General features: G+C 44.1%; 1 protein-coding gene across 2 annotated transcripts in view; it reads left to right on the forward strand.

Moving 5' to 3' along the window:
• Nucleotides 1-26,889, forward strand: part of ADAMTS18 (ADAM metallopeptidase with thrombospondin type 1 motif 18) — a 142,613-nt gene that overhangs the window by 43,027 nt on the left and 72,697 nt on the right. Inside the window, exons 1-5 of one of the 2 annotated variants that reach the window (XM_086688856.1) lie at nucleotides 17,065-17,168; nucleotides 21,342-21,624; nucleotides 24,231-24,424; nucleotides 24,686-24,769; nucleotides 26,663-26,822. In XM_086688856.1, the coding sequence (XP_086544982.1) occupies nucleotides 17,127-17,168; nucleotides 21,342-21,624; nucleotides 24,231-24,424; nucleotides 24,686-24,769; nucleotides 26,663-26,822 (763 nt within the window). In that variant the 5' untranslated portion in view covers nucleotides 17,065-17,126. Of the gene's footprint in view, nucleotides 1-17,064; nucleotides 17,169-21,341; nucleotides 21,625-24,230; nucleotides 24,425-24,685; nucleotides 24,770-26,662; nucleotides 26,823-26,889 lie in introns of those variants that run through there. The other variant, XM_086688857.1, reaches the window with a different exon arrangement.

The raw sequence follows: 26,889 nt of genomic DNA on the forward strand, positions 1-26,889 counted from the left end.
CCTTATAAGTATTAAATATTTGTTGGATGAATTAATCTGACAGTCATGTGCTGTGATGTGGGGAGTTTTCCGAACCTGCCCTCACCCTTCCCCCTCCTCCAAAACAGAAACAACCAAAATAAACCCAAACCCCTCGCACAGGCTGTAATCTTATATGCATTTTATGGAATTAGATAATGCAAGGTTTGGGGCCCTCTTGCTTTTACTCATTATTGAGTGGCGTCCCCAGTTCTCTAACTAATGACTTCTTAGTTGACTGCTGCCAGCATCATTAATGGCTGCAGTCTTGTCACCAGAGCTTCGCTTGGACATCGTTCATTCAGTCAACAGATACTTGGTCAGAATCCGTCATGCCTCAAACACCACTCTCAGTGCCAGGAAGCTAGGGATAAAAATTGAGACAAGAACATACAGGGTCCCTTCTCTCTACTACCCCACATACTAGTGAAAAAGATAACCAGTCAATTGAGACATCTGATACTTGGAGGCAATGAAACCGCAAATGAAATAGGCCAGCCAGGCACTCACTACGTGTCAGACGCTCTTCTAGGTGGTTTACGTATATTAGTGTCGCTAATGCTCCAAGCAAGCCGAAACCTTCATTTATTCTCAGGAAAACTGAGGCCCAAAGGGTCAAATAACTCAGCCAACGTCACAGTCTTACAAGTAGTGGAGCCAGAATTTGAATGCAAACATTTGGTTCCAGTTGATGGCATGACCACGGTGTTGCCCACCATCATGACCTGTGGAGAGGTGTTTTTGATTAAATGGTCAGGGAAGAGTTTTCTGAGAAAGTAAATCCAGCCTTATAGAGAGTGTGGGGTTTACAGTATTCCTCCTGGAGAAAGTCAGAAACAGGTTTGACAAGTTTAAATAACAACAGGAAAGCCAGCCTGCTTGTGAAGTATTAAAGAGTGGGGGTGGGGAGAGGGAGTAATAGTGAGAGATAAAGCCAGAGGGACTCAAGAGCACGTACCATCTTTCTCACTCAAGCTGGGTAGCTGAAGCCACAGCACCCAGATGAGGGTTGAGGTCGTCAAATACGTCAACAACTAGATAGAAGACGTACCATTTTACGTATAGTCTTGGTCATTGCTGGATAAAAGTAAGATAGTGACTGTCATCTCAGTTCACATGTTATCTTAGCTATGCTTGGAGAATCAAATGGAACCGTTTGTTTTGGGCAGAAGTTAAAGAACTCAGCATCTTGCTGCTGATTTTCTCGATATGATCCTGGGAAACCAGATATGCAGTCTGTAATCTCTGATCAAAGGAGAGACATGAGGGCAGGCACAATTCACTGCACGTACAACACTTTACGATAAAACGAAAGAATGGGTATGTGGCACGAGTGGCTGCCTTGTGACAGAGCTGCCTTCCTGTGCCTGCTCTTGAATATTGCCTTGGAAATTGCTCCCAAGAACTACCTGTCCGTTTTTAACAGTGATCTGGAAGTCTACACGTACATGGCTTATTGAAAATACAACTTATCCCAGGACAAGGGTGGCCCGAGCCATCTGACATTTGAACAAGTCTGTAAACCGATCCACGACCCATGACAGACTAATACGTAACTGTTGATATCAGATGGAAGTGACCCAACACTTGGCAAGAAAGCTCCTTCTCATCTTCCTGCCACACTAGCTTGTAACAGGAAGAGAATTTGCATGACTGTCGGATGAGCCAAGGAAATCTATGTATGAGAGCATCAAGCAAAACTTGGAAATCGCTGCACACGCTCAATTAATCCCTCAGTTATATGTTAACGAGTTAACAGCATATGTGTTTGTCTAACATCCTGTCTTATTTGTGTCTTTCTGAAGCCGAATCTGGATGGAGAGTATTAGTTTAATTTAACGCAAAAGGTCATTTGCTATTTTTGCCCCCAGGCTCCCCTTCTCCATCTGTGACATCTGTTTGGAGTAGTAATCTGGATGCTACAGAAGGGCAGTTTGGTTCACAGAACAGAAATGTTCACCCATGGCAGGCTTCCGTAGCTTGCTTCTGCATGAAGACACCAAGTGTTTGCAAACTCACAGACTTGACGAGGTAAATAAACTAGGCTTCTTCTCCAGCCTTCCAAGAAAGCTGTGTTCACCTCCCTGCCTCATGCAGTGACCACTCATTGATCTCTTAGTGAAGCTCTGTCACCAAGCAGTGTGCTTTTCAGGCATTTCCCGATAAATCCCAAGCGATGCTATAAAAAAAAAAAAAAAAAAAAAAAGAATTCTCTTATTCTCGTTTTACAGTTCAGGAAATTGAGGCTAAAGGGGGGGAATGCAGATAAATGAAAAGTTGCGGAGATTTTGAGGTGTGGACTCAGAACTTGAATCTGAGTCCGGACGCAGAATCCCACTTCTTTTTCCCTTAGCTCCCTGTAGTCTCTCCATTCATAACTAGATTCCTTTTCCTTAATAGCTACATTTGTGTGTGGCACGTATGTGGAGTTGGCATTGTGCTGGGTAATCTGGCAGATAGAAAAAAAGGAAAAAGAAATGCCTTGGATAATGAGACATGAGTCTTACATAAGCAGTACATCAAATATAGGGCTGAATTAAGGCAGAGGCCTCAAAGCCAAATGTCCACAGGCACCAGACTAGTCAGGGAATGAGCAACTTGGGACAACGGGGAGGGGTGGGGGCGGCCACTTCTTAGCCGCCGTCCAAAAGCTGTTCTCTACAAAATAGCGTTTCTGACTTCTCTCAAAAAATGGGATGAAATGAAATTAACACAGGGTTGAAAAACAAACCTACTGAGCGGGGAGTTCCGTCCGCAGGAAGGTGGAGAAGTTGCCAGCGCTCGACCCCTCGTAGACACATCAGTTTGAACAACTATCCATGCGTGAAAATACCTTTACAACGGTGCAGCTAAATGAATTAAAGGCTTAAGCCGAAGACTGGAAAATGTAAAACTATGTCAGAAAACAAAAATTCAACTGAGTAAATTTTAAAGATCGGGTTGGCTTTGTTCCACGATTTGTGAAGTAAGCAGCAACCCATGTAACGGATAGAAAAGAACTCCAGGAATAGCTGTACAACAGGGAAGATTTTTAGAGGCAGAAGGGAGTGGGACAAGAAAATTATATTGGCAAAAAAAACCAAAAGTAGATTGGTTGTGGTGAGGCCACCGTCCTTTAGGGGAAAAAACAGGGGTCTTTCAGGCAAATTATGTCGTAGTGCTGACCGGGTAGTTTCTGATTGACTGGTTTAAGATTGCATTCCTGAAAGAGGCCAAAACTGTAATTAAGTTAAGTATGGTGACAGGGGCATGTAGCATGAGTGACTCTATTTGGGGACTCTTGTCTCTTTTTTAACAACTACTAGAAGAGAATATAGGGAAAATGCATCTTGACATTGCTCTGGGCAATGAGTCTTCGGATGTGACCCAAAAAGTACACACAACAAAAGCAAAAATAGACCAATAGGATTGCATCAAACTGGAAAGCTTCTGCACAACAAAGGAGACAATAAACAAAGTGAAGAGACAACTTACGGAATGGAAAACAGTTTGCAAACTGTATTATCTGATAAGTGGTTAATATCCTAACTATATCAGGGATTCGGGCAACTCAGCCAGAAGACAAATATCCTGATCTTAAAAATGGGCAAAGGACCTGAGTGGACACGCAGATGGCCAACAGGCATGTGAAAACATAGTAAACATTGCTAATTAGCAAGAAAATGTAAATCAAAACTACAATGAGATATCGCCTCACACCTGTTAGAATGGCCATGATCAACAAAGACAAGATAACAGGTGTTGCAAAGACATGGAGAAAAGGGAACCCTCGTACGCTGTTGGTGGGAATATGTGGTCGTTACGGAAAACAGTATGGGGTTTCTCAAACAAAAATCGAACCACCATACGATCCAGCAATTCCAGTTCTGGATATATATCTAAAGGAAATGAAATTAGGGTCTCAGCGAGGGTTCTGCCTCCTCACGTTCACTACAGCATCATTCACAATAGCCAAGGGAGGAGACCAACCTAAGTGCCTATCGGGATGAGCAGATAAAGAAAATGTGGTACACACATACGATGGAGTAGTATTCAGCCATGAAGAAGGAAGGAATCCTGTCATTGGTAACAACATGGATGAACTGGGTGAACCTTGTGCTAAGTGAGATAAGCCAAGCAGAGAGAGACAAGTACTGCCTGTACGTGGAACCTAAAAAAAGTCGACCCCTAGAATCAGAGTAGAATGGGGATTGCCATGGACCTAGGGTGGGGGCAATGGAGAGATGTTGGTCAAAGGGTTCAAAATATCAGTTAGGCAAGACGAATAAATTCTGAAGATCTAATGTATAGCATGGTGACTGTAGTTCACAATACTGTATTGAATACTTGAAATTTGCTAAGAGAAGATCTTACAGTGTTCAGCACAGGTACATAATATATGGTAACCTTGTGAGGCGATGGACATGTTAATTAGCTTGATTCTGGTAACCATTTCACACTGTGTACGTCTATCAAAGCATCACACTGTACAGCTTAAGTGTGTGTAGTTTTCATTTGTCAATTACATCTCAATAAAGCGGGGGGGAAAAACCTACAGAGGGCCAGCCTGGGTCTGGGGACACCAGTTTGTAGTCTGTATTCTAGAAGGTTGGCTTTGGGCAATTCCTTTGTTCTCCATGGAGCCTGTTTTCTTTCTCTGTAAAATCAGAGGGGATGAAGTACACAAATGCTAACATCCCAGAATCCTATGATTATTTTCCTTGGTTTTACCTTAAGGCAGGGGGTGAAGGAGGGGCGGGAGAAGGTAAATAACTGAAGAAAATTGGGACCAGCCGTTTCCAACACAGCGTTCATCTCTGGCTCTTCCCCACCACCCCTGCGAGAGCTTGGGAAGCCCAGTCAGCCGCCCAGCCCCTCTCTGCAGCTACCCAATGAGTGGGCACCACGTGGCGTACCTCATCACATCTCTGACAGCTGGTTACTGGCTTGGCTTCCAGCTCCAGCTACCTTTGAAACAAATGAGTGCTGTCATTTCCAAAGAAGGCGGGGCAAAGTGGGGTGGAGACTTTGACATAACCCATCACCACTACAGAAACAAGGAAAAACATCTGTCTTCCTGATGCCGTGCATCCGTGGGCAACAGCCTTGGGAATGGAGGAGCATCACGTAATCCCCCCCCCAAACGAGTTGCGCCATCTTGCAAATCGAGGCAGACTCTGTTTGTGCCGCTCTGGCTGAGTCACAGGACACGTGCCAGTTGTTTCTTCTAGGACCATCACTCCTTTTGGCAAATGTGTATTAGACATCCGCTACCTAGATTCCCTACTCTCCACACTCAGGAGCCCAGGAAGTGTGCATGGTGAGAATATAAATAGCAGGGAGTGCCGATAATCTCCTGATGATTGCTTTTCGCTAGCAAGGAGTTAGAGTTTTGATAGCGATACTCCTGTGAAAATACCAATCTGAACTGATTTGGTATTGACAGTTTAGATTTCAGTACCGCAGTGCCTGTATCTGGAATGCTTAGGCTCTTTGAGAAAGCAATCTGAAGCAGTGATGGTATCATGAGTTGATAAACTGGATGTTACTTAACGTGTAATTTTATAATTTTCTATTGTCTAAATTTTTGGCCTGTTTCACAAAAATGGCAGGCAGCCTATACAGAGTGTCAAATGAGCATATCCTCCACTGTTAGGGAAGGCAGAATCCCTACAACTTGGGTCTAGCCAGTTTTCTTTTTCTTTTTTTAAGTATTTTTTAATGTTTATTTTTGAGAGACAGAGAGAGACAGATTACAAGTGGGGGAGGAGCAGAAGGGGAGAGAGACACAGAATCTGAAGCAGGCTCTGAGCTGTCAGCACAGAGCTCAACCTGGGGTTTGAACTCAGACTGTGAGATCATGACCTGAGCCGAAGTTGGACGCTTAACTGACTGAGCCACCCAGGTGCCCCTTGCCAGTTTTCTTTAACATAGATGGGTTCTTCTGGCTTTCCCTTCAAAACCCTCAGCCACTTCTCAATGTACAAGAGTTTGATATCATTCTCAGAGGTGGTTTGACTTTGCATTCCCGTGGAATTTTGTATATTCCTTGTTCCTTCAGCATGAGTTGAGTGTCATGCCAATGCCAGCTAAGTTCCAAGAGCATATACCTCTCTTTCATAAGTGCTGTAGTAACATGCAAGATGGTAAAGAAGCTTACGAGAGAAGCATGTAAATAAATCATAATGATGAATCAGGAGAGGGACATAATCTATCTGATTAATTGGTTATATGTTTGTCTCCCAAAGGAGAAACATCCTTAAATGTAAGCATCAATATCTTACCTATTTTTATGTCTCTTTTAGTACTAAGCATGTTGCCTTCTTTTTTTTTTTAATTTTTAATTTTTTTTCACGTTTATTTATTTTTGAGAGAAAGAGAGCATGAGCAGGGGAGGGGCAGAGAGAGAGGGAGACACAGAATCCGAAGCAGGCTCCAGGCTCTGAGCTGTCAGCACAGAGCCCGACGTGGGGCTTGAACTCATGAACGGTGAGATCATGACCTTGGCTAAAGTCGGACGCTAAACCGACTGAGCCACCCAGGCGCCCCATGTTGCTTTATTTCTAGTTCATTAACTCTGCCAATGTTTACAGAGCACCTACCACGTGCCGGAGATGAGCAAGAGAAACACAAACCCCAGGCTTTATGGAACTAATGGGAGCAACAACCAAGAAACACAAAAGCAAATAGCTAGGAGATAGACCATCAAGTAAGGATAAGGGCTCTATGGAAAAATAAAGCTGACTGAGATAGAGAAAGGCGATATTTGCTTTGTTTTATAGGGTGGTTTGAAGAGGCATCTTTTCGGCAAAACTAAGGGAGGTGTTTGGGAATAGAGCATTCTAGATGCAGGACACAGTAGGGGCGCCTGGGTGGCGCAGTCGGTTAAGCGTCCGACTTCAGCCAGGTCACGATCTCGCGGTCCGTGAGTTCGAGCCCCGCGTCGGGCTCTGGGCTGATGGCTCGGAGCCTGGAGCCTGTTTCCGATTCTGTGTCTCCCTCTCTCTCTGCCCCTCCCCCGTTCATGCTCTGTCTCTCTCTGTCCCAAAAATAAATAAACGTTGAAAAAAAAAAAAAAATTTAGATGCAGGACACAGTAATCACAATGGTCCGGGTGGGAGCTGGGCTGTCCTCTTGATGGAACATCGATGGAGCCAGTGTACCTAGAGTTTAATGACAAAGGATTGAAGATGGTTTGAGAGGCAACTGGGGCTGGATTTGGACTGGACTGGACTGCAAAGCAGTTTGAAATCCATATTTCTTTGTTTGGCTCTCATCTTAGAGCACAAATGTGACCTGTTTTTTTTTTTAATTTTAATTTTTTTTAACGTTTTATTTATTTTTGAGACAGGGAGAGACAGAGCATGAACAGGGGAGGGTCAGAGAGAGGGAGACACAGAATCTGAAACAGGCTCCAGGCTCTGAGCTGTCAGCACAGAGCCCGACGCGGGGCTCGAACTCACAGACCACGAGATCATGACCTGAGCCGAAGTCGGCCGCTTAACCGACTGAGCCACCCAGGCACCCCAAATGTGACCTGTTTTAAGTGATGCTTTAGAAAAATGACTTTGGAGTGAGAGAGGGTAGGGCTTGCCAACAGAGAGACAAGACAGGAGGCCCCCGATTTATTCTGGACCTGTGGCACTACATGACCAAACTGGAATGAGAAGACAGGGCAGGACAGCGTTGGGAGCTCAAGAGATCAAGCGTGTGTTGACATTTGTCAACATTGTTAACCACATAATGCCTCATTTGGTAAGACATCGTTAGAGAAAATGAGAATTGGAGGTTGGAAGCCCAAGTTTAACCTCTGAAACTGACATTAAAAAACATGACTTCGATGGATATGAGTTATGACTATTTCTTCTCAGACATGTAGCGTGCCCCTCCCTCCACAGGATGCTGACATGACATGTGAAGAAGGAAGACTGTTTATTAGCCGACATAGCACCAAAGCCTGGAATGATCTAGGGGGAGAGGCTGGGGGCATGGTCCCATGCGAAGTTGGTGGAGAGTCTGGTTTCTATTAAATCCAGACCTGCTAGCTATCTCCGCTTGGTCCCTCACAATTAACCAACAGCCATTATGGTAGTCATGTGTTTTCCAAATGACATCCTTTCTTAAGCTTCCTTTGAAACTATCTGATTCTCAAGAAAAGGCTGGAGCACAGAGGATTATGTGACACAAGACTGTCGAATGGCTCCCTCCTTAGTCTTCCCTAGATGAGAAGGTCTTCATGACCAAACTGCTTGTAAGGGTCATGCAGCTTTGATATCTGTTCTTATTGTCAGGGCATGTTTTAGCTCTCTGAGGAGCTGGGAAGACGTGGTTTCCCTTTCTTATTATTCTGTGTATGTCCTTCCCAAAGATGACAGGCAGGACCTGCCATAGTGGTTGCAAAGCAGAGTGTCCCAGCCCTGCCATCAAAGCACTTGCAGTAAACTAGAAGGGAAGAAACCACAGTTTTGCAGAAGGAAATCTTGAACGAGATCAGTGATGTCCAGTAAGGCTACATTCCAGAGGACAATTGAGCCAGTTCCCTCTAGATCCACGGAGAAGCTTTCTCAGTGACACTGTCGAACACCCCCCGCTTCGGTGTGAAAATGGGGAGGGGAAGTCAAAAGGATGATTCTGATGTTAGTGCCATTTGACCCCAGCCTTCATTTCTGGAGAGCTGAATTTATGGGTATTTCTCCATGTCCTTTGGATCCATCTTGACAGGAGGTTAGGACCTACCTTAAGCCATCTCAGAAGTATTTAGTTGTCAAGAGTCCCACCTTCAGAGTAAGTGGCATGGGCTGCTATCGAACTCCCCACAAAAGTCATAACCTCTCCGGAAACCTTGTTTTTTGTGGGTTTTTTTTTTCAGCTTTATGGAGATATACTAGACAAATTCAGTTGTAAAATATTTAAAGCATATGACGTGATTTGATACACATACACCACCCGTCCCCCTCTTCGGGTTAGTTAACGCGTCACCTCACATATATATGTTCATTCATTTATGCATTCGTTTATTTTTGTGAAAACATTTGAGTTGTACTCTTAGTAAATTTCAGTTGAACAGTACAGCGTTTCTGGAACTTTTCCTGAATCCTAACTGGATGTGTGGTTAAGAGCGAGCAGAGGCTGTGTGGTCAGCCAGCCCCGAGATACAGAGAAGTTAATGGAAGTACCCATCAAACTGAGCTGTGCGACAGGTGGGATTTTGCAGATAGGATGCCTTGTAGACTGTCTGGTACATAGGAAGCAATGAATTATTCCTCTAGGTGGGACAATAAAGGAAAGGGGAGAGGAGGAGAAGGAGACATTACCCAACCTCTGCTGATCATTATTAACCACTTGGATTCATTACTAAATGTTGAAACATAGATTCTTTCTAAGGCTGCTTATAAAAATTATGTGCGTTTATGAGCATTTGTGTATTTTTTTGAAATTAATACTAACATACATACAATAGGGTAAACGTGTCAACCATTCTGGCATTAATACATTAAAAAAAAAAAAGACAAGCTTTTTGGAGGTCTCTACCCTTATGAGAATGGACACAGGCATAAATGGGAACCGAATGGGCTTATACATCCCAACCCAGTGTTGCACTGTGAATCCCTGTACTCTGGTCTCGTGAGATTTGGGCTGTTGAAGTCATTAAGTGTTTATTTCAACAGGCATATTTTTAATTAGCCACATGAATAGATTTCATCAATATGTTATTAACCTCTCTGAAGAGCCGCAAGAATGGCATCCTCTATACCAGTACAGACGGTTATAGTTGAAGTACTCGGAGGAAAGAGTCGATTCATCTTTGTGTCAGTAGCTTAAACCATTGCACATGGTCAAAGCCATGTTAGTTAATATTGTTTTGGAGCCAAATTTGTCTAGTGTAAGGGAAAGCAAAGGCTAGTTCTTTTTTTTTTTTTTTTTTTGCTATGATGTTGGTTTTGGGAGTGTGGATGCTGGCGGGGGTGGGGGGAGGGAGGGAGAAATCTCAGAGGAGGAAAAGGAAGTTCAGAAAGATCTACACATAGGGGAGGAAACAGAAGGCATGTGGTGGGGGGGGGGTGGAATTGGAAGTGGAAGATGTGGACTGGGTAAAGTGTGGACCTGATGTTGAGTCGTTCTAATTGTAATCTTTGATTTTTGAGGTTTTTTTTCCCCCTCTGGCTATGACTGAGTCGGTTCTCTTGGAGGCTGCTTCCAAAAGTAGCAATTAAAATAGGCTTCTGTCAACTTTGTGAGGTGTGATAGCTTCGCCTTTCCAGTTGTGCTCTTAAATACGTCAGTTTAGGGATGTCAAAGGTCCCCCCGATGGGGGCAGTGAAGTTTTAAGTGATATTTAGTGATCTGAACCCAGGTTGAGGAAACTGACACCCCCTGGGACCGTAGTTTTTGTATGTAAGGCCCGCTGGCTGATGAGCAAGGGCTCTTTCTGAGGCATGGGTGCCCATTCTGTATTGGAGGAATCCTTCCCTGAATTGCTAGCAGTGAGGAGGTCTCCTCCCGAAAGAAAAGTCTCCTGGGCTCTACTTCCTGGAGTGTTTGAAGAAGTAGTCAAGACACCCCAAGCCAGGAAAGAGGGGGAAAAAAAAAAGCCAGGCGATCTGAAGACTTTCTGCCAAAATTTTTTTTTTTTTTTTTTTTTTTAGCTCTTCTTGCTAATTCATCCTTAGCATTACGACTCAGAAAGCCATAGAGACGGACAAGACCTGGAGACTTCCCCTGCCCGGCGGAGGTCAGGCGTCACCAGGAGAACTGGTCTTTGCTCAGTGATGCACCTGTGTGTACCAGAGGCAGGGGGCTCAGGGCACATCTGGAGTGATCCGCTCAGGTGTTCGCTGAATGTGGCCAGCATGTAACTTGGGAACAGTAATCTGTGGTCCTGGTGCATTCTGCCGTATTCTCCAGAAAGGCAACTTTGCTTTTTTTTTTTTTCCTCCCAGTAGGGACATTCCATTTATTCTTGGAGCTAATCAAAGCATCCTTTTCCCCATGTTGCTGCCTTTTTTTTTTTTTAATTTTTTTTTTCAACGTTTTTATTTATTTATGGGACAGACAGAGACAGAGCATGAATGGGGGAGGGGCAGAGAGAGAGGGAGACACAGAATCGGAAACAGGCTCCAGGCTCCGAGACATCAGCCCAGAGCCTGACGCAGGGCTCGAACTCACGGACCGTGAGATAGTGACCTGGCTGAAGTCGGACGCTTAACCGACTGCGCCACCCAGGCGCCCCAGTTGCTGCCTTTTTTTAATAGAGGGCCGCTGGATAAGAGATGGGGTGTTCACAGTGGACCGACGCTGGGTTTCAACATTTTAACCTGTAAACGTGTAGATGAGAAGCAACCAGAAGTTCGAGTTGTCTGTTAAACCACCTCTGCCTGTGTAGATGCAGGTGGCAAAAAGTTCTAGTGGGGGGCCAAAGGGGTCATTGACGAGGAGCAGCCCGGTGATTTTCTCTCCACCTGCCCTCTGTCTTTCCCGTCCCCATCGAAAGAAACCATCAAACAAGTCAAAACTAAAACGTAGAACCTTTGAGTTAAGCAACTCTCCAAGGTGAAAAAAATCCATGATTTCTCCTGTCTTTAAATATCTTCAGTCACATTTGCAAAAACGCCATTAATATGTCTCTTTGCCAGTCTTAAAGCCTTGTGTAGTCCTCCCATTATTGTCTCGATAAACAGAATACTTACGCCACCTCAGAATTTCAGGCCCAATTGAAGGGCAAAATTAGGATAACTATACTCTGTTCGAAAACGACATGACTTCTCTGCTTTGTTCCCTCAAATAACCACATGGAATAATGATAATAATAAACATGTACTACGTGTCTCTCTGTGCCAAAGCTGTTCTTAGCACTTCAAAAGTATTAGTTCCTCTAATCCTCTAAAAATCCTCTCAGGGAAGTGATATTATTATTCCCACTTTACAAATCAGGGACTAGATCTGATTTGTGTCCGTATCTGAGAGGTCTGTCAACTTCTTCAGGAGTAAGAAAGGATAAACCAGTCTCTCACTTAACTGCCACAGAATCGAAAAAACTGTGACTCCTAGCTTCATGGTCTCCTCTCTCCCCAGGCTGTGAGCAGTTGGGGGATATTGATAGTATCTGATTAAATGTGCATTGTGAGCTGGCTTTACAGTTTTTTGGAGGGCGATTACTGTGTGTGTGAATCGGGAAAACCTAAATTCCCTTCTAAATCATATTTGTGTTATGAATCTACTTGATGGTGATATTGCTGTCAAAAAAAAAAAAAAAGATGGGAAATGCCCGATTCTTGTTGACATGTATATTTTTGGGTTTTTTCTCCCCAAATGTAAGAGATTTCCTGCTCCCTCCGACCATAACAGGGAATCCTGAATATACATTCTTTTTTCAAAAGGTGCGTCCACGTGTGGGGGCCTGAGTTGTCTGTTAAACCATCTCTGCCTGTGTAGATGCAGATGGCAAAAAGTTCTGCTTTGTTTTCTTGGAATTGTGTGCTTTGTAGAGCACAGAGGATGTTATCAGTGTCAGTATTCTTTTGCCGTAAGAATGTCAGATTTTGTCTCCTCAGCCTGTTCGTTGGTCCAGATAGTCCCACTTACTCTCATCGAGAACCCGGGTAAACAATTTTTCTGTCATCTCAAGCCTCTGATTTCTTTTTTGAAAGTCACAACGGCTCTATGTTTTATGTTACTGTTTATGGAGCGGTTGACAATTTAGCACAGTGCCTGGTAAATATTCACTTATTTGATCAGTGCGAAAAATCCCAAGTTAGAGGTACGTTTATTCCTATTTTACAGATTGGGGGTGGGGGGTGGGGGGAAAGCAAACAGAAGTTCAGAGTGCTTATGCCCAGTTAGCAAGCAATAGAACTTCAAGTTTACCTCTAATCTATTTCATTTTTACGTTGAGCATTTCCCTCCTACATGGTCTCTGTGCCATTCCATTTTATCTTAATTTTTGTCACTTCGTCACAAAATTCCAAGATATTCTCATGCCAGTGGTTTTCCCCCATTAAACTTTCTCAGCGTTTCCTTATTGCCTAGTCCCTCGCTTCTCTGATGCTTGCTTTCTCTCCTCCTCCAACCCCTGGACGATGGACTCCTGTTTCATATTTGCTATGCTTCCTCAAGCTTTTCGCTTACTCTGAGCTGCGAGGTTTCCTGTTTGGGGGATCCTCATACATGTTGGGCAACCAATCGGTTATTTATTCTTTGGTGCTCTCGTTTGGACAAAATAATTTTTTAAAAACAAGAATGTGATGTCTTGACTGAGGTTACAATATTCTTTTGTTGTTGCCAAGGTGAGCGATGGGTTAAAAATTAAAAAGTGAAAATTAAATTGATTTTTGGTAACCACAAATATATTTATCTTTGCCAGTAGTTTGTCCAGCCAGCCTCCTGGGGGGTCCTTTGTTATTCTATTGGTCTTTCCTAAAAAGAGAAGGAGAATTTTGGTACTGCCCATGGGGGTTGTCTTTTTATTACTACTTTAAGGCCTTTCTTTAAGCTATATTGTGTCACATCACTAATCCATTGAATCAGTTTTTGACTCTTAGGTATAAGTGCGGGGGTACGAGTCACTTAGGACAAGCACCTTGTCCTTTCTGGAATCTGCAGTCTCCCTTTTTCTGTTAAGTTTAAAGCCTTTGATAGAATTTAAAAACAGGACCTAGAGGGAGGGGTGTTGTAAAAGGCAATTTCTTGACGTATGATTTATACCCTGCATGTGTCCTTTATGTATTATTTGGCCATTGAAATCCAAAATAGGAAATAGGGATGCCTGGGTGGCTCGGTTGGTTAAGTGGTTAAGCGTCTGTTTCTTGATCTCAGCTCAGGTCGTGATCTCACGGCTCGTGAGTTCGAGCCCTGCATCAGGCTCTGTGCTGACAGCACGGAGCCTGCTTGGGATTCCCTCTCTCCCTCGCTCTCTGCCCCTCCCTCTCTCCTCTTCCCCTCTAAATAAAAAAATTAACCTAAAAAATGAGACAGGAAACAACTGCTAACATTATCTTACAGTATCTCCTTTTTCAAAGTGTCAAGTGGGAAACTGTGACCTGCGTAGGATATTGGCTCTTGGTCCGTAGCCACTGAATTGTTAAATTGAGCAGCTAAGTTATGTGACAGGGTTTCTAGTTCTTTGAAACTGGAAAAGGTTGACGCTTCATGTGGGAACAGTATCCAGTCCAGAAGGGGGCGCAGCTGGTTCTTTATCTCTGGCTTCCTCTGTCCTCTGAGGGAGAGGAGTCCCCTTGGGTGGGTAGCTGGGGGCAGCTGTCAGTGTTAGCACATCCGCCTCCCCATGGATGTGAGGCCTTTCCTGTCATTCCGGAGCTGAGCTTAGGGGACGCCTAAGCACGTCCTCGGGCTCCATCCTTCTGGTAGCTCACTGGGTCTCTGCTCCCTCCTGTCCCTTCCCGGCTTCTTCCTCCTCAGATCCATCCAGACTTCCCTTGCCAGGAAAGGGATCTAGTCTCATGAAAATGCCTGTCCTCAGCAAGGCCTCCTATGACCGCCCCCCAGCCCCCCCACCCCCGCTCCTCACCCTTTGCCCTTGCCCTTATTTTCTCTCACAGAACCCCCTTTTTTCCCCCTCATGCTTGGCACAAAGGAATATTTCATACCTGTTTGTGTTCTTGTTTGATCCCTCCCTCCTCCATTTAACCGGAAGCCACCTGAGGGCATCTCCCTCATCACTGTTGGAACCAGAACGTTGCAGTAAGTCAAGATTGCTTCCCACATTCCACACCTCCACGGAGGGCTCCTTTTGGAGGTGCTGGGTCTGTATTTTTAAACCATAAAATGTACTTATTTGGTCAGACTCCAATGTTTTCCATCGGATTAAACACCAAAAAGAATACGTTTCTTCCTTCATATCCAGCGCTGTGAAATTCTTGTTGTGTGTTGAAGAATTATTCTAGATTTTTGTCCTTGTCACTCTGAACTGAGAAATAAGAGGACTGTGTGGCCCCAGTGTGTTGGTCCAGATAATGGTTGACAATGCTTCGGTTTTCCTTTTTTTTTTTTTTTTTTTTTTAATGCTTTCCCAGTGCAGGAGTTTTCACTGTGCGTTGGGTTTGCCTAAGGTGCTCAGGAAATGGGGAGAAGAGAGAAAAGGCCTCCAAACCGGTTAGCCCAGTTACGGCACTCAAGTGGCTTAAGTCGCTTTGATATTAGTTTAACCAGGTTAGGAAGTTAGTAAGGCAGGCGGGCTTTTGTGGGTAAATCACCCCTCCCCCCACCTTTAACTGTTCACTCTGTCTACGGAGCACTGTAAATGGTGGCTTTTGTCTTCCTGTGCACGGAAGGCGTGGGGGCCCTAGGAGGCCAAGGTCTACCTCGGAGGGACCCAATTCTGCCTTTGCTTCCAGCTGAGATTTCCTCACAGGGTTTCAATAAAGCCTTGCAGTGACTGACTTGCTCCCGGGTCACTTCCCACGTCTGGTGTCCTCGGCTACAGGGGGAAGGGGTGCTGGCGAATCCTCAGCGTGGCCCCGGGTCTGAGTTCCTTGCCTTCGCTTAGGCCACAGACATTCCTCGCCTAATAAACAAGTGTTGATTGGTTGATAGCGTGTGACTCACAGCAGGGATGCTGGTAGGTGTGGCTCCTGCTGTCCCAGAGCGTACCTGCAACTTTTAGGGCACGGTGGCGGGGAGAGGGGGGCATTATGTTTGTTTCCATCCTTGTAGGTAGGCACAAGCAAAGGAACTGTGGCCTCTGAGAATTTGGAAGTGGGAGAGGAACAGGGCCATGGGTGTGATTTCTTTGAGGGGAAGGGGACATAAGCACCAGCCAAGCAGGTCTTTGGGAGCAGGAGATGAGAGGTCCAAGAAAAAGTCTGTGCAGGCGTGTGTGGGGAGGGCCCAAGACACCACCTTAAATATCATGGCCAGCTAAAGACAAAAGAAGATGTTGAGGGGGGCAGTTATGGGGCCTCTGTGGGCCTCGGGCAGTCAGCAAAGGCTCAGTTGTTATGCAGATTGAAGTCCCCACCTTCTCCATCGAGAAGAGTTTCCGGTCCTTATTTCCTTTATAAATGCAAACGTCCCTGACAGAAGGGTAACGTCTTCTTGGCTTTCAGAGCTTCTCCTAGGTGGGCTGATGGGTAAAAATAACCAGCTCAAGATAATCCTTGTGCCCAAGAGGCATGTTTGGGGCTAATTCTGTTCCCCTTCAAGTAAAAGAACACTGTAGCCTCAAAAAGTGAAATAAATGCCCTGTTGGGAAAGGTGAGAAGGGAGGGAGAGCTGCCCTGCTCCATACGGGGCAGGGTATGCAGGGCCTGTGGACCCAGAAACGAGATTTGGATTTGAGGTCAATACCTGAGTGTATGGAATGAGTTGATTACATTGGACAAGAGCCCTTGTCCAGGGGACCATATTGGAGAGGAGGCAGGTGGCTTGGGGAGACTCAACAGAAAGTATCCAAATGAGCGACGGCAGAACCTACCAGCATGACCCTGGACTGGGTGGGGAAGGGCAGGTCACTCTGAGATCCAGCCTGAACTTAATGACGGACAGGATTCCTGGATTGTGGGATTTCACTTATCTGAATTTTTATCTTGCCAGTCGATTTCTCTTCTCCCTGGATCTCCACAAGAATATGAATGTGAACTCTTCTACTGCCTTTCTGTGTGCCTCTGTTCTTTATGCCAGTGCCTAGAACATGGCTGCTAATTCGGTGCCCAGTGTGAGTTGACTGAGCCAAGGAAGGCATCTGTCCGTGTCCCAGTTCTAGATAATAAGTCAGTGCGGCTACAGTCCAAAAGACAGTCTTTCAGAAGGCAACACCCTTCTGTAGGGGGAGGAAAATCAGGACCAAGCCACAGGTTCTGGGACTTCTTTTAGGAATGGGAAGCTGAACCCTAACATCGGGCTAACATTAGGCCCTGGGCACAGCCCATCTGGTGCCACCCCTCCACACACGCCTCTGTGCTCCCATAGTAATCTGCTCTCACCCCAACACCCCCTTCGCATTTGGTACCATCCTTGAATTTTTAGGCGTCTGTTTCCCCAGCAAACCACGTGCTGTGTTTGTGTATCTCTTGCACAGTCGTGTGGCTGGCACTTGCCTGGCACTTAGTGTGTGTTGATTCAGTCATGCATCATCCATCATCCTCAGTCATCAAGATGGCTGCAGTCGAGCACATATGATGGATTTCTGCAATGGCGATTCTAGGTCGCCTTGTAAGGTATCGGGCTGGGAAGGAATCTCCCCATTCTGCTCATGAAGAAGCTAAGGTCTAGGAGGACTGGTTCACAAAGTCTTTGGTGCATTGGGATAGTCATCTGAGAGGTTAAAGACAAAAGTTCTGATGCATGGGTCACAAGGGCAGAGAGTTGGTTTTTGATGATACGAGATCCTGCCTGGGAGTGAGGGAGTCTGCATGTACCTTTCGGATCCCTAGGTGTTTCTGATGTTGAGCAGAGTTCAAGAATTGCTGGCCGGTGTCAAGGCTTCTCAAAGGTTCACAGACCGACAGATCACCTGGGGATCTAAATAAAATGCGGACTCTGATGCAGCAGATCTGGGGCAAGACCTGAGTCACGTCTCTCCTTTTGTTTTTTAAGCTTATTTATTTGGAGAGAGCGAGCACACAGGGTAGGGGCAGAGAGAGAGAAAGAGAGAGAGAGAGGGACGCGGAGAGAATCCCAAGCAGGTACAGCACTGTCAGCACAGAGCCTGCTGCAGGGCTTGATCTCACAAACTGTGAGATCATGACCTGAGCCCAGATCAAGACTCCGATGCTTAACCAGCTGAGCCACTGGGGGGGGCCTCCTGAGTTGGCATCTCCAACAAGCTCCTGGGCAGGCTGAAACTGCAGACCACTCTTGCTCTACCTGGCTCTGGGTGTCCAGGAACTTCTGAACCAAATGCAGGAAGAGAGAGGGTGGCGGTGTGGAAGGGAAGGCCCGGGTGCGTTCCGGCTAAAATACCTGGTGCCCAGAGATACGCTTTGTGCCGTGAACTTGGAAAGCAAAACGTTGGTTGGCTCCAGGGTTCCCAAACCGACCGGGTCTGGTCACTCACCACTGGCAAAATCCCGAGGCAGAGAGATGAATTGTGGGGAAATAAGAAAGGGGTTTATTTCAATGAGCCTAACACCAGGAAGACAGGAGACGCATGTCTCAAAGGCTGTCTCCAAAGTGCTGAAAATACTTCCAGCCTATATAAGAAAAATGTGGGCCAAAGGTCAGTGGGTACCTGCAGGTGGGCAGTGAAGGTCAAATCGATCCTGGTCTTGGAGTCAGTCACGCGGGGTCAGGGCAGTCCCTGTTGCTTGAGGAGGGCGTTTCAGTCCCCACAGGATCCTTTGCCCGCTGGGTCTGTTGCCTGAGCAAAGAGATAAGCTGGAAAGAGTTTAATCGATTAGAAAGGACAGACTGAGGTCAAAGCGGAGGTGGCTGAAATCCTCGTTGACTCTTTCCTCTCCATTTTAGCAGATTTGTCTCTGGATCACGCAGCCCCAGGCCCCTCCATGGGGATGACCATAAGCACCCTCGCTCCTCCGTCACCCACGCCAGCCTGTTACTTAGCGCTTGTGGAGCCATGATGGAAGGTCTTGGTTTTTCTGGCGCTTGATGTGGGCCCCTTGAGGTCAGGACTGCTGTCAAACTGCCCCCCTCTGCCCAGCGTTTGCCGCCGCGTCCCCCACCTCGTAGAGGCAGAGGCTCTAGGATGTCACGGGGAGGGGCCCTGAGTCACAAATGTCAAGATTAGTAGTGAAGAGTCTGGAATAGTGGCTGAGGGCATTGCCTCTGAGAGTAGAGACCTCCCGGTGCCCCAAACTATGCCTCTTGGGCATAAGGATTATTTTAGGCTGATTGTTTGAAGAAACTACAGACATAAGAAACACTCTGTAAACTGAGCAGAAGTTGCCATTTTGTAAGCGACATTTACATCTGCAAGGGAAAATCTCCATTTGTGGGGGTGTCTCCCTCTCTGCACCAGGAACATTGGTCTGGGTGACCAGACCTCTAGCAACTTGTCATGGAGAGGGCCAAGACTTCAATCTCCATCACGACCATATCTTTTTTTATTTCTGAGCTTCTCGTAACCTCGCATGACTGCCCTTCTCCGGCCCCCATCACCCCCTCAACATCTTGTACCTTTAGCTAGAGACACTATTTACAAAGTGGTGTCTTGGGCCCTTTTGGGGAGTTAGTCACTTTTCCTGGGTAACTCCCATATATACGGAAGGTATACATGTTATTAAATGTCTGTTTTTCTCCTGTTAATCTTTTATTACAACAGTGATGGGGTTTTGGAAAGGTGCTGGGGTCCGGAGCCTGTGGCCAAGAAAGAATTCTTGAGAGTTTGGGGCAAAAAGGTCATTTTATTAAAGTGCAGGGACAGGACCCGTGGGCAGAAAGAGCTGCCCTGGGGTTGTGAGGAGTGACTGATTATATACTATGCAGTTGGAGGAGATCAAGTCCAGAGGAAGTTCCTAAAGGGATTTTCATATGTTAAATTTAGAAGGTTAATAAGATACTGGAGGCCTAGCTATTGTCAACCTGAGGTTGTTTTTCCTGTAGTAAGGCATTAATATTACGACAGTAGGGGGTTTCTGGAGAAACCTTTTACTCTGTTTGCCTCAAGTATTTGTCAATGGGCTGCAGGTTATAAAGAAATTATTTTTTACCTGCCATTCTTTTTTTTTTATTTTAATTTTTTGTTGTTTTAAATTTACACCCAAATTAGTTAGCCTATAGTGCAACAATGATTTCAGGAGTAGATTCCTTAGTGCCCCTTCCCCCATTTAGCCCATCCCCCCTCCCATAACCCCTCCCGTAACCCTCTGTTTGTTCTCCATATTTATGAGTCTCTTCTGTTTTGTCCCCCTCCCTGTTTTTATATTCTTTTTGTTTCCCTTCCCTTATGTTCATCTGTTTTGTCTCTTGAAGTCCTCATATGAGTGAAGTCCTATGATAGTTGTCTTTCTCTGACTAACTTCACTTAGCATAATACCCTCCAGTTCCATCCACATAGTTGCAAATGGCAAGATTTCATTCTTTTTGATTGCCAAGTAATACTCCATTGTACATATATACCACATCTTCTTTATCCATTCATCCGTCGATTGCCATTTGGGCTCTTTCCATACTTTGGCTACTGTTGATAGTGCTGCTATAAACATGGGGTTGCAAGTGTCCCTTCGAAACAGCACACCTGTATCCCTTGGATAAATGCCTACTAGTGCAATTGCTGGGTCATAGGGTATTTCTATTTTTAGTTTTTTGAGGAACCTCCATACTGTTTTCCAGAGTGGCTGCACCAGCTTGCATTGCCACCAATAATGCAAAAGAGATCCTCTCTCTCCGCATCCTCGCCAACATCTGTGGTTGCCTGAGTTGTTCACGTTAGCCATTCTGACAGGGGTGAGGTGGTGTCTCGTGGTGGTTTTGATTTGTATTTCCCTGATGACACGTGACGTTGAGCATTTTTTCATGTGTTGGTTGGCCATCGGGATGTCTTCTTTGGAGAAGTGTCTGTTCATGTCTTTGGCCCATTTCTTCACTGGACTATTTGTTTTGTGGGTGTTGAGTTTGATAAGTTCTTTCTAGATTTTGGATACTAACCCTTTATCTGATACGTCGTTTGCAAATATCTTCTCCCATTCTGAAGGTTGCCTTTTAGTTTAGCTGATTGTTCCCTTCGCTGTGCAGAAGCTTTTTATTTTGATAAGGTCCCAATAGTTCATTTTTGCTTTTGTTTCCCTTGCCTCCGGAGACATGTTGAGTATTTACCTGCCATTTCCTTCTTGCCTTTGTTCCCCACATCACTATGGAGGGGAGGGTGATGTTAGGGCTCCAGGAAACTGAGTCTATAGGTTTCTGGAGATTAGGCTACTGATAAGGTTGCTTTTCTCTCATAATTTACTAAGGTATTTGTAAACACATGGAGACTCATGTCCTTCATGACTGTGATCTGTATCATTTAACCATTTGTTTTCTTTCCTTTATTCTTGGACAGCTGGAAGTGTCCGAGGAATATCACACATATCCCACCTAGGGTCGGGGGAGAGGGGATTGTTAGCGTTTGCTTTGCCCTCAGATTGCCTTATGCTCTCTCATCAATGGGGTCTGACCCACGAACCTAGAAAAGTAACAGGAAAATTATTTTTCTGTCCCCATAAGGCCAGTGCTGGCTTTCCTACTTAACTGCCTTAGCCTCGGCTTCATCCTCTCTAAAATGGGGGTAATAACATTGTAACTGCTAATGGTACATATAAAATAGGTAAGTCATGTCAGTTGCTTAGTACAGTGCCTACACACAGGAAGTAGCCAATAAAGTTACTGAAAATCACCATGTAAAAAAAGAGATGCATGGAATCATTAATGTTTTCTGTGTGTTTGGTTTTTAGTCAGGTCTAATAAGGACCCGAAAAAATGAATTCCTCATCTCCCCGTTACCTCAGCTGCTGGCCCAGGAACATAACTACAGTGCACCTGCAGGGCATCATCCTCACGTACTGTACAAAAGGACGGCTGAGGAGAAGGTCCAGCGTTGCCATGGCTACCTAGGCTCCAGCGGGCATCATCCTGGTCACCCCCCAAATCACATGCCCCACACATCTCGGAGTCAAGAAAGAGAGCATCACCACCCAAGGTTGCAAAAGCAGCATTTTTGTGGACGACGCAAGAAATGTATGTAAGGAAACTTTTTCTTACTCTGTTCTTATGTGGGCCCTCCATAGTCTTTCTTGAGTGCCATTGGGTATGTTGATTTTGCAGGTTAAAATGGGGCTACCCTAAACGTCCCCTGAAATTAGTCTTAGAGATGGACCAGTATTCATCTGTGTCAGGCAAAAGCTGGGTGATCAGTTCTTAATTCTTCTAGATTAAACTAGGAAAGATTTTTGTTTTTTTAAGTTGAGTTTGAGAGAGAGAGAGTATAAGTGAGGGAGGGCCAGACGGAGAACAGAGAGAGAGAATCCCAAGCAGGTTCTGCACTGCCAGCGAGGAGCCTGATGCAGGGCTCGAACCCATGAGCCGTGAGATCATGACCTGAGCCGTAATCAAGAGTTGGACGTTCAATTGACTAAGCCACCCAGGTGCCCCACTAGGAAAGATTTTGATAAGTTTTTGTTTGTTTTTGTTTAGCATCTCCTACTTTTTAGTTATGGGTTCCCATATCATCTTAGTTTCTATGCTCATGAGAAAAGTAGCCAGTCTTCCAGTGATGATGTGGTTGGGTGTTTGTTCTTTTTGAGCTCTTGAAACATAGCTTCATAAGATATGAGAACATTGGCCCCTCAGTAGATGTGACAGTGAGATACAGTGACCCTTGGGCATGGTTTGTGACCTGGGCACAACCTTTTGCATTTTGTAGACAAGCGTTGTCTAATAGAAATACAATGTCAGCCCCAAAAATAGTTTTAAATGTCCTAATGCCATGTTTTAAAAAAAAAAAATTGAAGATTGGTGGATGAATTTTAATAATGTATCTTATTTAACCCGATATATTACAAAATATCTCAACATGTAATCAATATCAAGTTATTATCTGGTAATTTACATGATGTTTTGGAAATCTAGTATTTAACCCTTAGAGCACAATTTCAATTTAGACACTAAGTTTTCCTCAGACATACTTAATCTGTATTTGGATTTCATAACATTTAAGGTTGGCAAAGTAGAGTTATATATTCAAGTTGTTCCAAACGTGCTTGTTTCTCCAGAACTGAATCAAGTGTTGCTTTCTTAATTTAAATTGAAATTAATTCAAATTCAGATTAAAAATTCAGTTTCTCCAGTGGCGTCAGACACATTTCCAAGGCTCAGTAGCCACGAGTCACAGAGGAGTGCTGAGTTGGATAGAGAAGTTGGATAGAAGTTGGATGGTTCCACCCAAGGAGAAGAGGAACTAGTAACCCTGAGCTATTGATGGGGAGCAACAGTGAAATATCGTGTCTCTACCATTTTAGTTGGTCTTTGGGGTTTGGGGTATTAACAGAAATATCCTCTTTAGGGAACACCTATTTGGCATGGATTTGAAATAATAGTGGTATTCCTAATAGTGGTGATATTCGTAGTGACACTGATATGTGCTTGATAGATATCAAAGCTAATTTTGAGAGCAGGCATAGGACTGGTATTATGGATAGTATGTTCTTTTCATTGATGAGGAAACTGAGACTCAGGGTCACTTATCAAAGTGCCTGACCTGAGGTTTTATATCCAATTCTAAATAATTTGATCTTTTCATTCCGTGGAGAGCTGTTACGACCATTATAATGACGGTACCACTTGTTAAAGTATGAAAGTAACTCCGTATTAGTATTGCATTTTTATTTATTTTTTTATTTTTTATTTTTTATTTTTTTTTTCAACATTTATTTATTTTTGCGACAGAGAGAGACAGAGCATGAACGGGGGAGGGGCAGAGAGAGAGGGAGACACAGAATCGGAAACAGGCTCCAGGCTCTGAGCCATCAGCCCAGAGCCTGACGCGGGGCTCGAACTCCCGGACCGTGAGATCGTGACCTGGCTGAAGTCGGACGCTTAACCGACTGCGCCACCCAGGCGCCCCAGTATTGCATTTTTAAATGTCCTGTTCCCTCCCAGCAACCCTTGGACTTGTCACTCTCCATTAACTAAAGGGATCATGTCTGCCCCACATCCTGAGACTTCCAGGTCTCTTCTCAAAGGCCATGGCCACCATAAAGGTGGTACCTGCACTTTACCTGTTACAAACTAGTTGATACCATTTTAAATTTCACCTCTGACTATGCTATTTCCCCAGTAAGTAACTCAATATTAGGTCAAGGAGTCCTTATTGACCCCTTAAAGTTTGTATTGATGAGACAGGGGTATTAGACGCGGATAATGTCCTGTTGGACATATATTTCTAAATTTTATTTAGAAGGTGTATGAGGTGTTAGGAATTCAGATGCAAAGGATAATGTCTACTTCTGCAGTGTTTTGTTAGTAAAATAAAATGAGCATTATCTGTTTTTAAAGACTCTTTTGATAAAATTGATTTTTCTTGATCTGCTGTACCAACTAGATTTATAGATTGTTTGGTTGTGTATTTTTTTTTTTAACTCATTGAGTATTTTTGACTTACTGAGTCCACCCTTTCTTCGCAAACTAAGGGCAAAGCCCCAGGACAAGCACCAAAGACATTATTCATCAGATCAGTCAAGTGTTGGTTACCTAGACTCTCTCCTCCCCTTGTTGAGATTTCTGTCTATCTCACGCAGATGTTCTCTACTGATAATCCCTTCCAAACGCTCTTCTGTTCATTGTAGATGCCCCTAAGCCTCCCACGGAGGACACCTATCTCAGGTTTGATGAATACGGGAGTACAGGGCGACCCAGAAGATCAGCTGGAAAGTCACAAAAGGGCCTAAATGTGGAAACCCTTGTAGTAGCAGACAAGAAAATGGTGGAAAAACATGGCAAGGCAAATGTCACCACGTACATTCTCACAGTCATGAACATGGTAAGGGAGTTTGTCAGGACTCCAGCCATTCTGGTTCTCCAAATCAGGCTAAAAATCATAGAATGTCCTTGTGTGATTGAATAGCAGATATAGCTACATTATTATATTGAAAAAAAAAAGGGTTTTGAGGAAATTGGCTTCATGTGTATATATATTTGGTAAAACTGAAGCCTGTATACTTACGAACATGTCTGATTGATACAGAGTTTGGGAAATTTTCAGATTTTGTTTATTTTTGTTTGATTTCAATTGTTCCAACAGGTTTCTAGCCTATTTAAAGATGGGACCATTGGAAGTGATATAAACATTGTTGTGGTGAGCCTCATTCTTCTGGAACAAGAACCTGTACGTGCCAAACTTCACTTATTTCTTCATTCATTCTGCCATTCAGGATATACTTATTGAATACCTACTATGTGCTGATCCACGAACTAGTCACTAGAAATTCAAGCTGGAAAATATGCTGACCCTGCCCTCAAAGAAAGTACAATCAAACAGGGCTGTGTACTTAACTAGAACATCACCAAATAATTACTTATCTGTAAATATATATGGTATATGTATGTATACAATGACACATATGTATGATTGAATATGCTTGTGTAATATCAATATTAAATTATATATAAAAATACAAATATTATGTAGGCTTCACAGGGAAGGTGCATTTGATAATAGCTTTAAGGGTTAGTTGGATTTTGGATCTTGGACATGCTAGGTAATTGCAGGTCGAGGTCAAAGCATATTTTCAAAACACACTGAGAGGGGCGCCTGGGTGGCTCAGTCGGTTAAACGTCCGACTTCAGCTCAGGTCATGATCTCGCGGTCCGTGAGTTCGAGCCCCGCGTCGGGCTCTGGGCTGATGGCTCAGAGCCTGGAGCCTGCTTCCGATTCTGTGTCTCCCTCTCTCTCTGCCCCTCCCCCGTTCATGCTCTGTCTCTCTCTGTCTCAAAAATAAATAAAACGTTAAAAAAAAATTAAAAAAAAATACACTGAGAATAAGTCACCAGAAAATTCTTACAGTAAACCTACTGTCTCCCCAGCACCATCTCAGGTACCACAGAGAATAAATAAGGAATATTTAGCTGCCCTTGAATTGATTACCTTGAGTTGCAGGACACAGGTATGGGGTAAATTATAAAACCAGACCATATAATAACGTGTTAATTGCATGGCTCCCACTGCTTTGTAGTGTTTCGATGCTGAAACTGTATTTTTCTGAGATGGGGATTACCACTGAAACCATTTTTTAAGTCCCCTGTGGCTTCTCCTCTTCATGTGTAACCCCAGTAATTAATGTACAAAGCAAGGAGTCGGAGACAAGACGAAAATTAATCTAATGGTCCAGGTGTGTAGAGCTGCAGAGGTTAACAACCTGTCACATTGCTCTTGGAATTTTAGAAAGGTAGAAAGGAGGGTGTGTGTTGTTGAGAGACACTCGTGTCTTTAACCTACCACTTATACTTCGCCCAAGGACATTGAAGCCAGAGGCATCCTAATTCAAAGATAATTAAAGACCTAGTCTAAAAACCCTCCACTTGACCCAAGTCAGTAGTTGTAAGGACAGATTTTGGTAAATAATTATGTTAAGGCTAGGTCCTGTCTTACCCCCTCAGAATCTTATAACTATTTATTTCTACATCCGTTCAGTGAGCTTTCATTTTATTGACTGATGGATGGATTGATTTTAATCTATGATGTGCCAAGCCCTTTGCTGGAAATTGTGACGTAGGCGTGAATAAGCTGTGGTCACTACCTTCCTCATGCTCTATTGAAGAGAGTGTTGAACTTTATCACCATTAACTTATAACTAGATTATAAATTATAATCTAACTTATATAAAATATATATAATAATCTAACTATATATATAATATATATATAATCTAACTGTTATAAAAAGCTATAACAGTTGTGTAAAGGTGATATTAGCATGAAATGAACCTAGAGATTCCTAACTGATGTCAGGTTATTTGATTTTTTTGTAGATAGAGAATTGGTCATAAAGTATACTACTAAAACTCTGTAGTGGCTTGAAATGTTGTGAGCATTTACCTGAATAGCTTTAGGGTTGTTTTTTTTTTTTAAACTTGTCTCCAACCTTGGCTCAAGTATTTTCCTCTACTGACCTTTCTCCCCAGAAGCATGATGTTTCTGTGTTTGCCTGTACAAATGGAATGATTCAACGTTCTTGCCTCTGAGACACATTCATGCTCTGATTTGTGTGGGTTTCCCATAGGGAGGATTATTGATCAACCATCATGCAGACCAGTCTCTGAATAGTTTCTGTCAATGGCAGTCCGCCCTCACTGGAAAGAATGGCAAGAGGCATGACCATGCCATCCTCCTCACGGGATTTGACATTTGTTCCTGGAAGAATGAACCATGTGACACTCTAGGTATGGTATGAATGGATGCTTCACTCACACCTGCGAAAACAGTAAGGAAACTTTCTACTGGCTGGGT

Source organism: Puma concolor, chromosome E2 (assembly GCF_028749965.1).
Source record: "Puma concolor isolate L17-30 chromosome E2, mPumCon1.1.hap2, whole genome shotgun sequence".
NCBI lineage: Eukaryota > Metazoa > Chordata > Mammalia > Carnivora > Felidae > Puma > Puma concolor.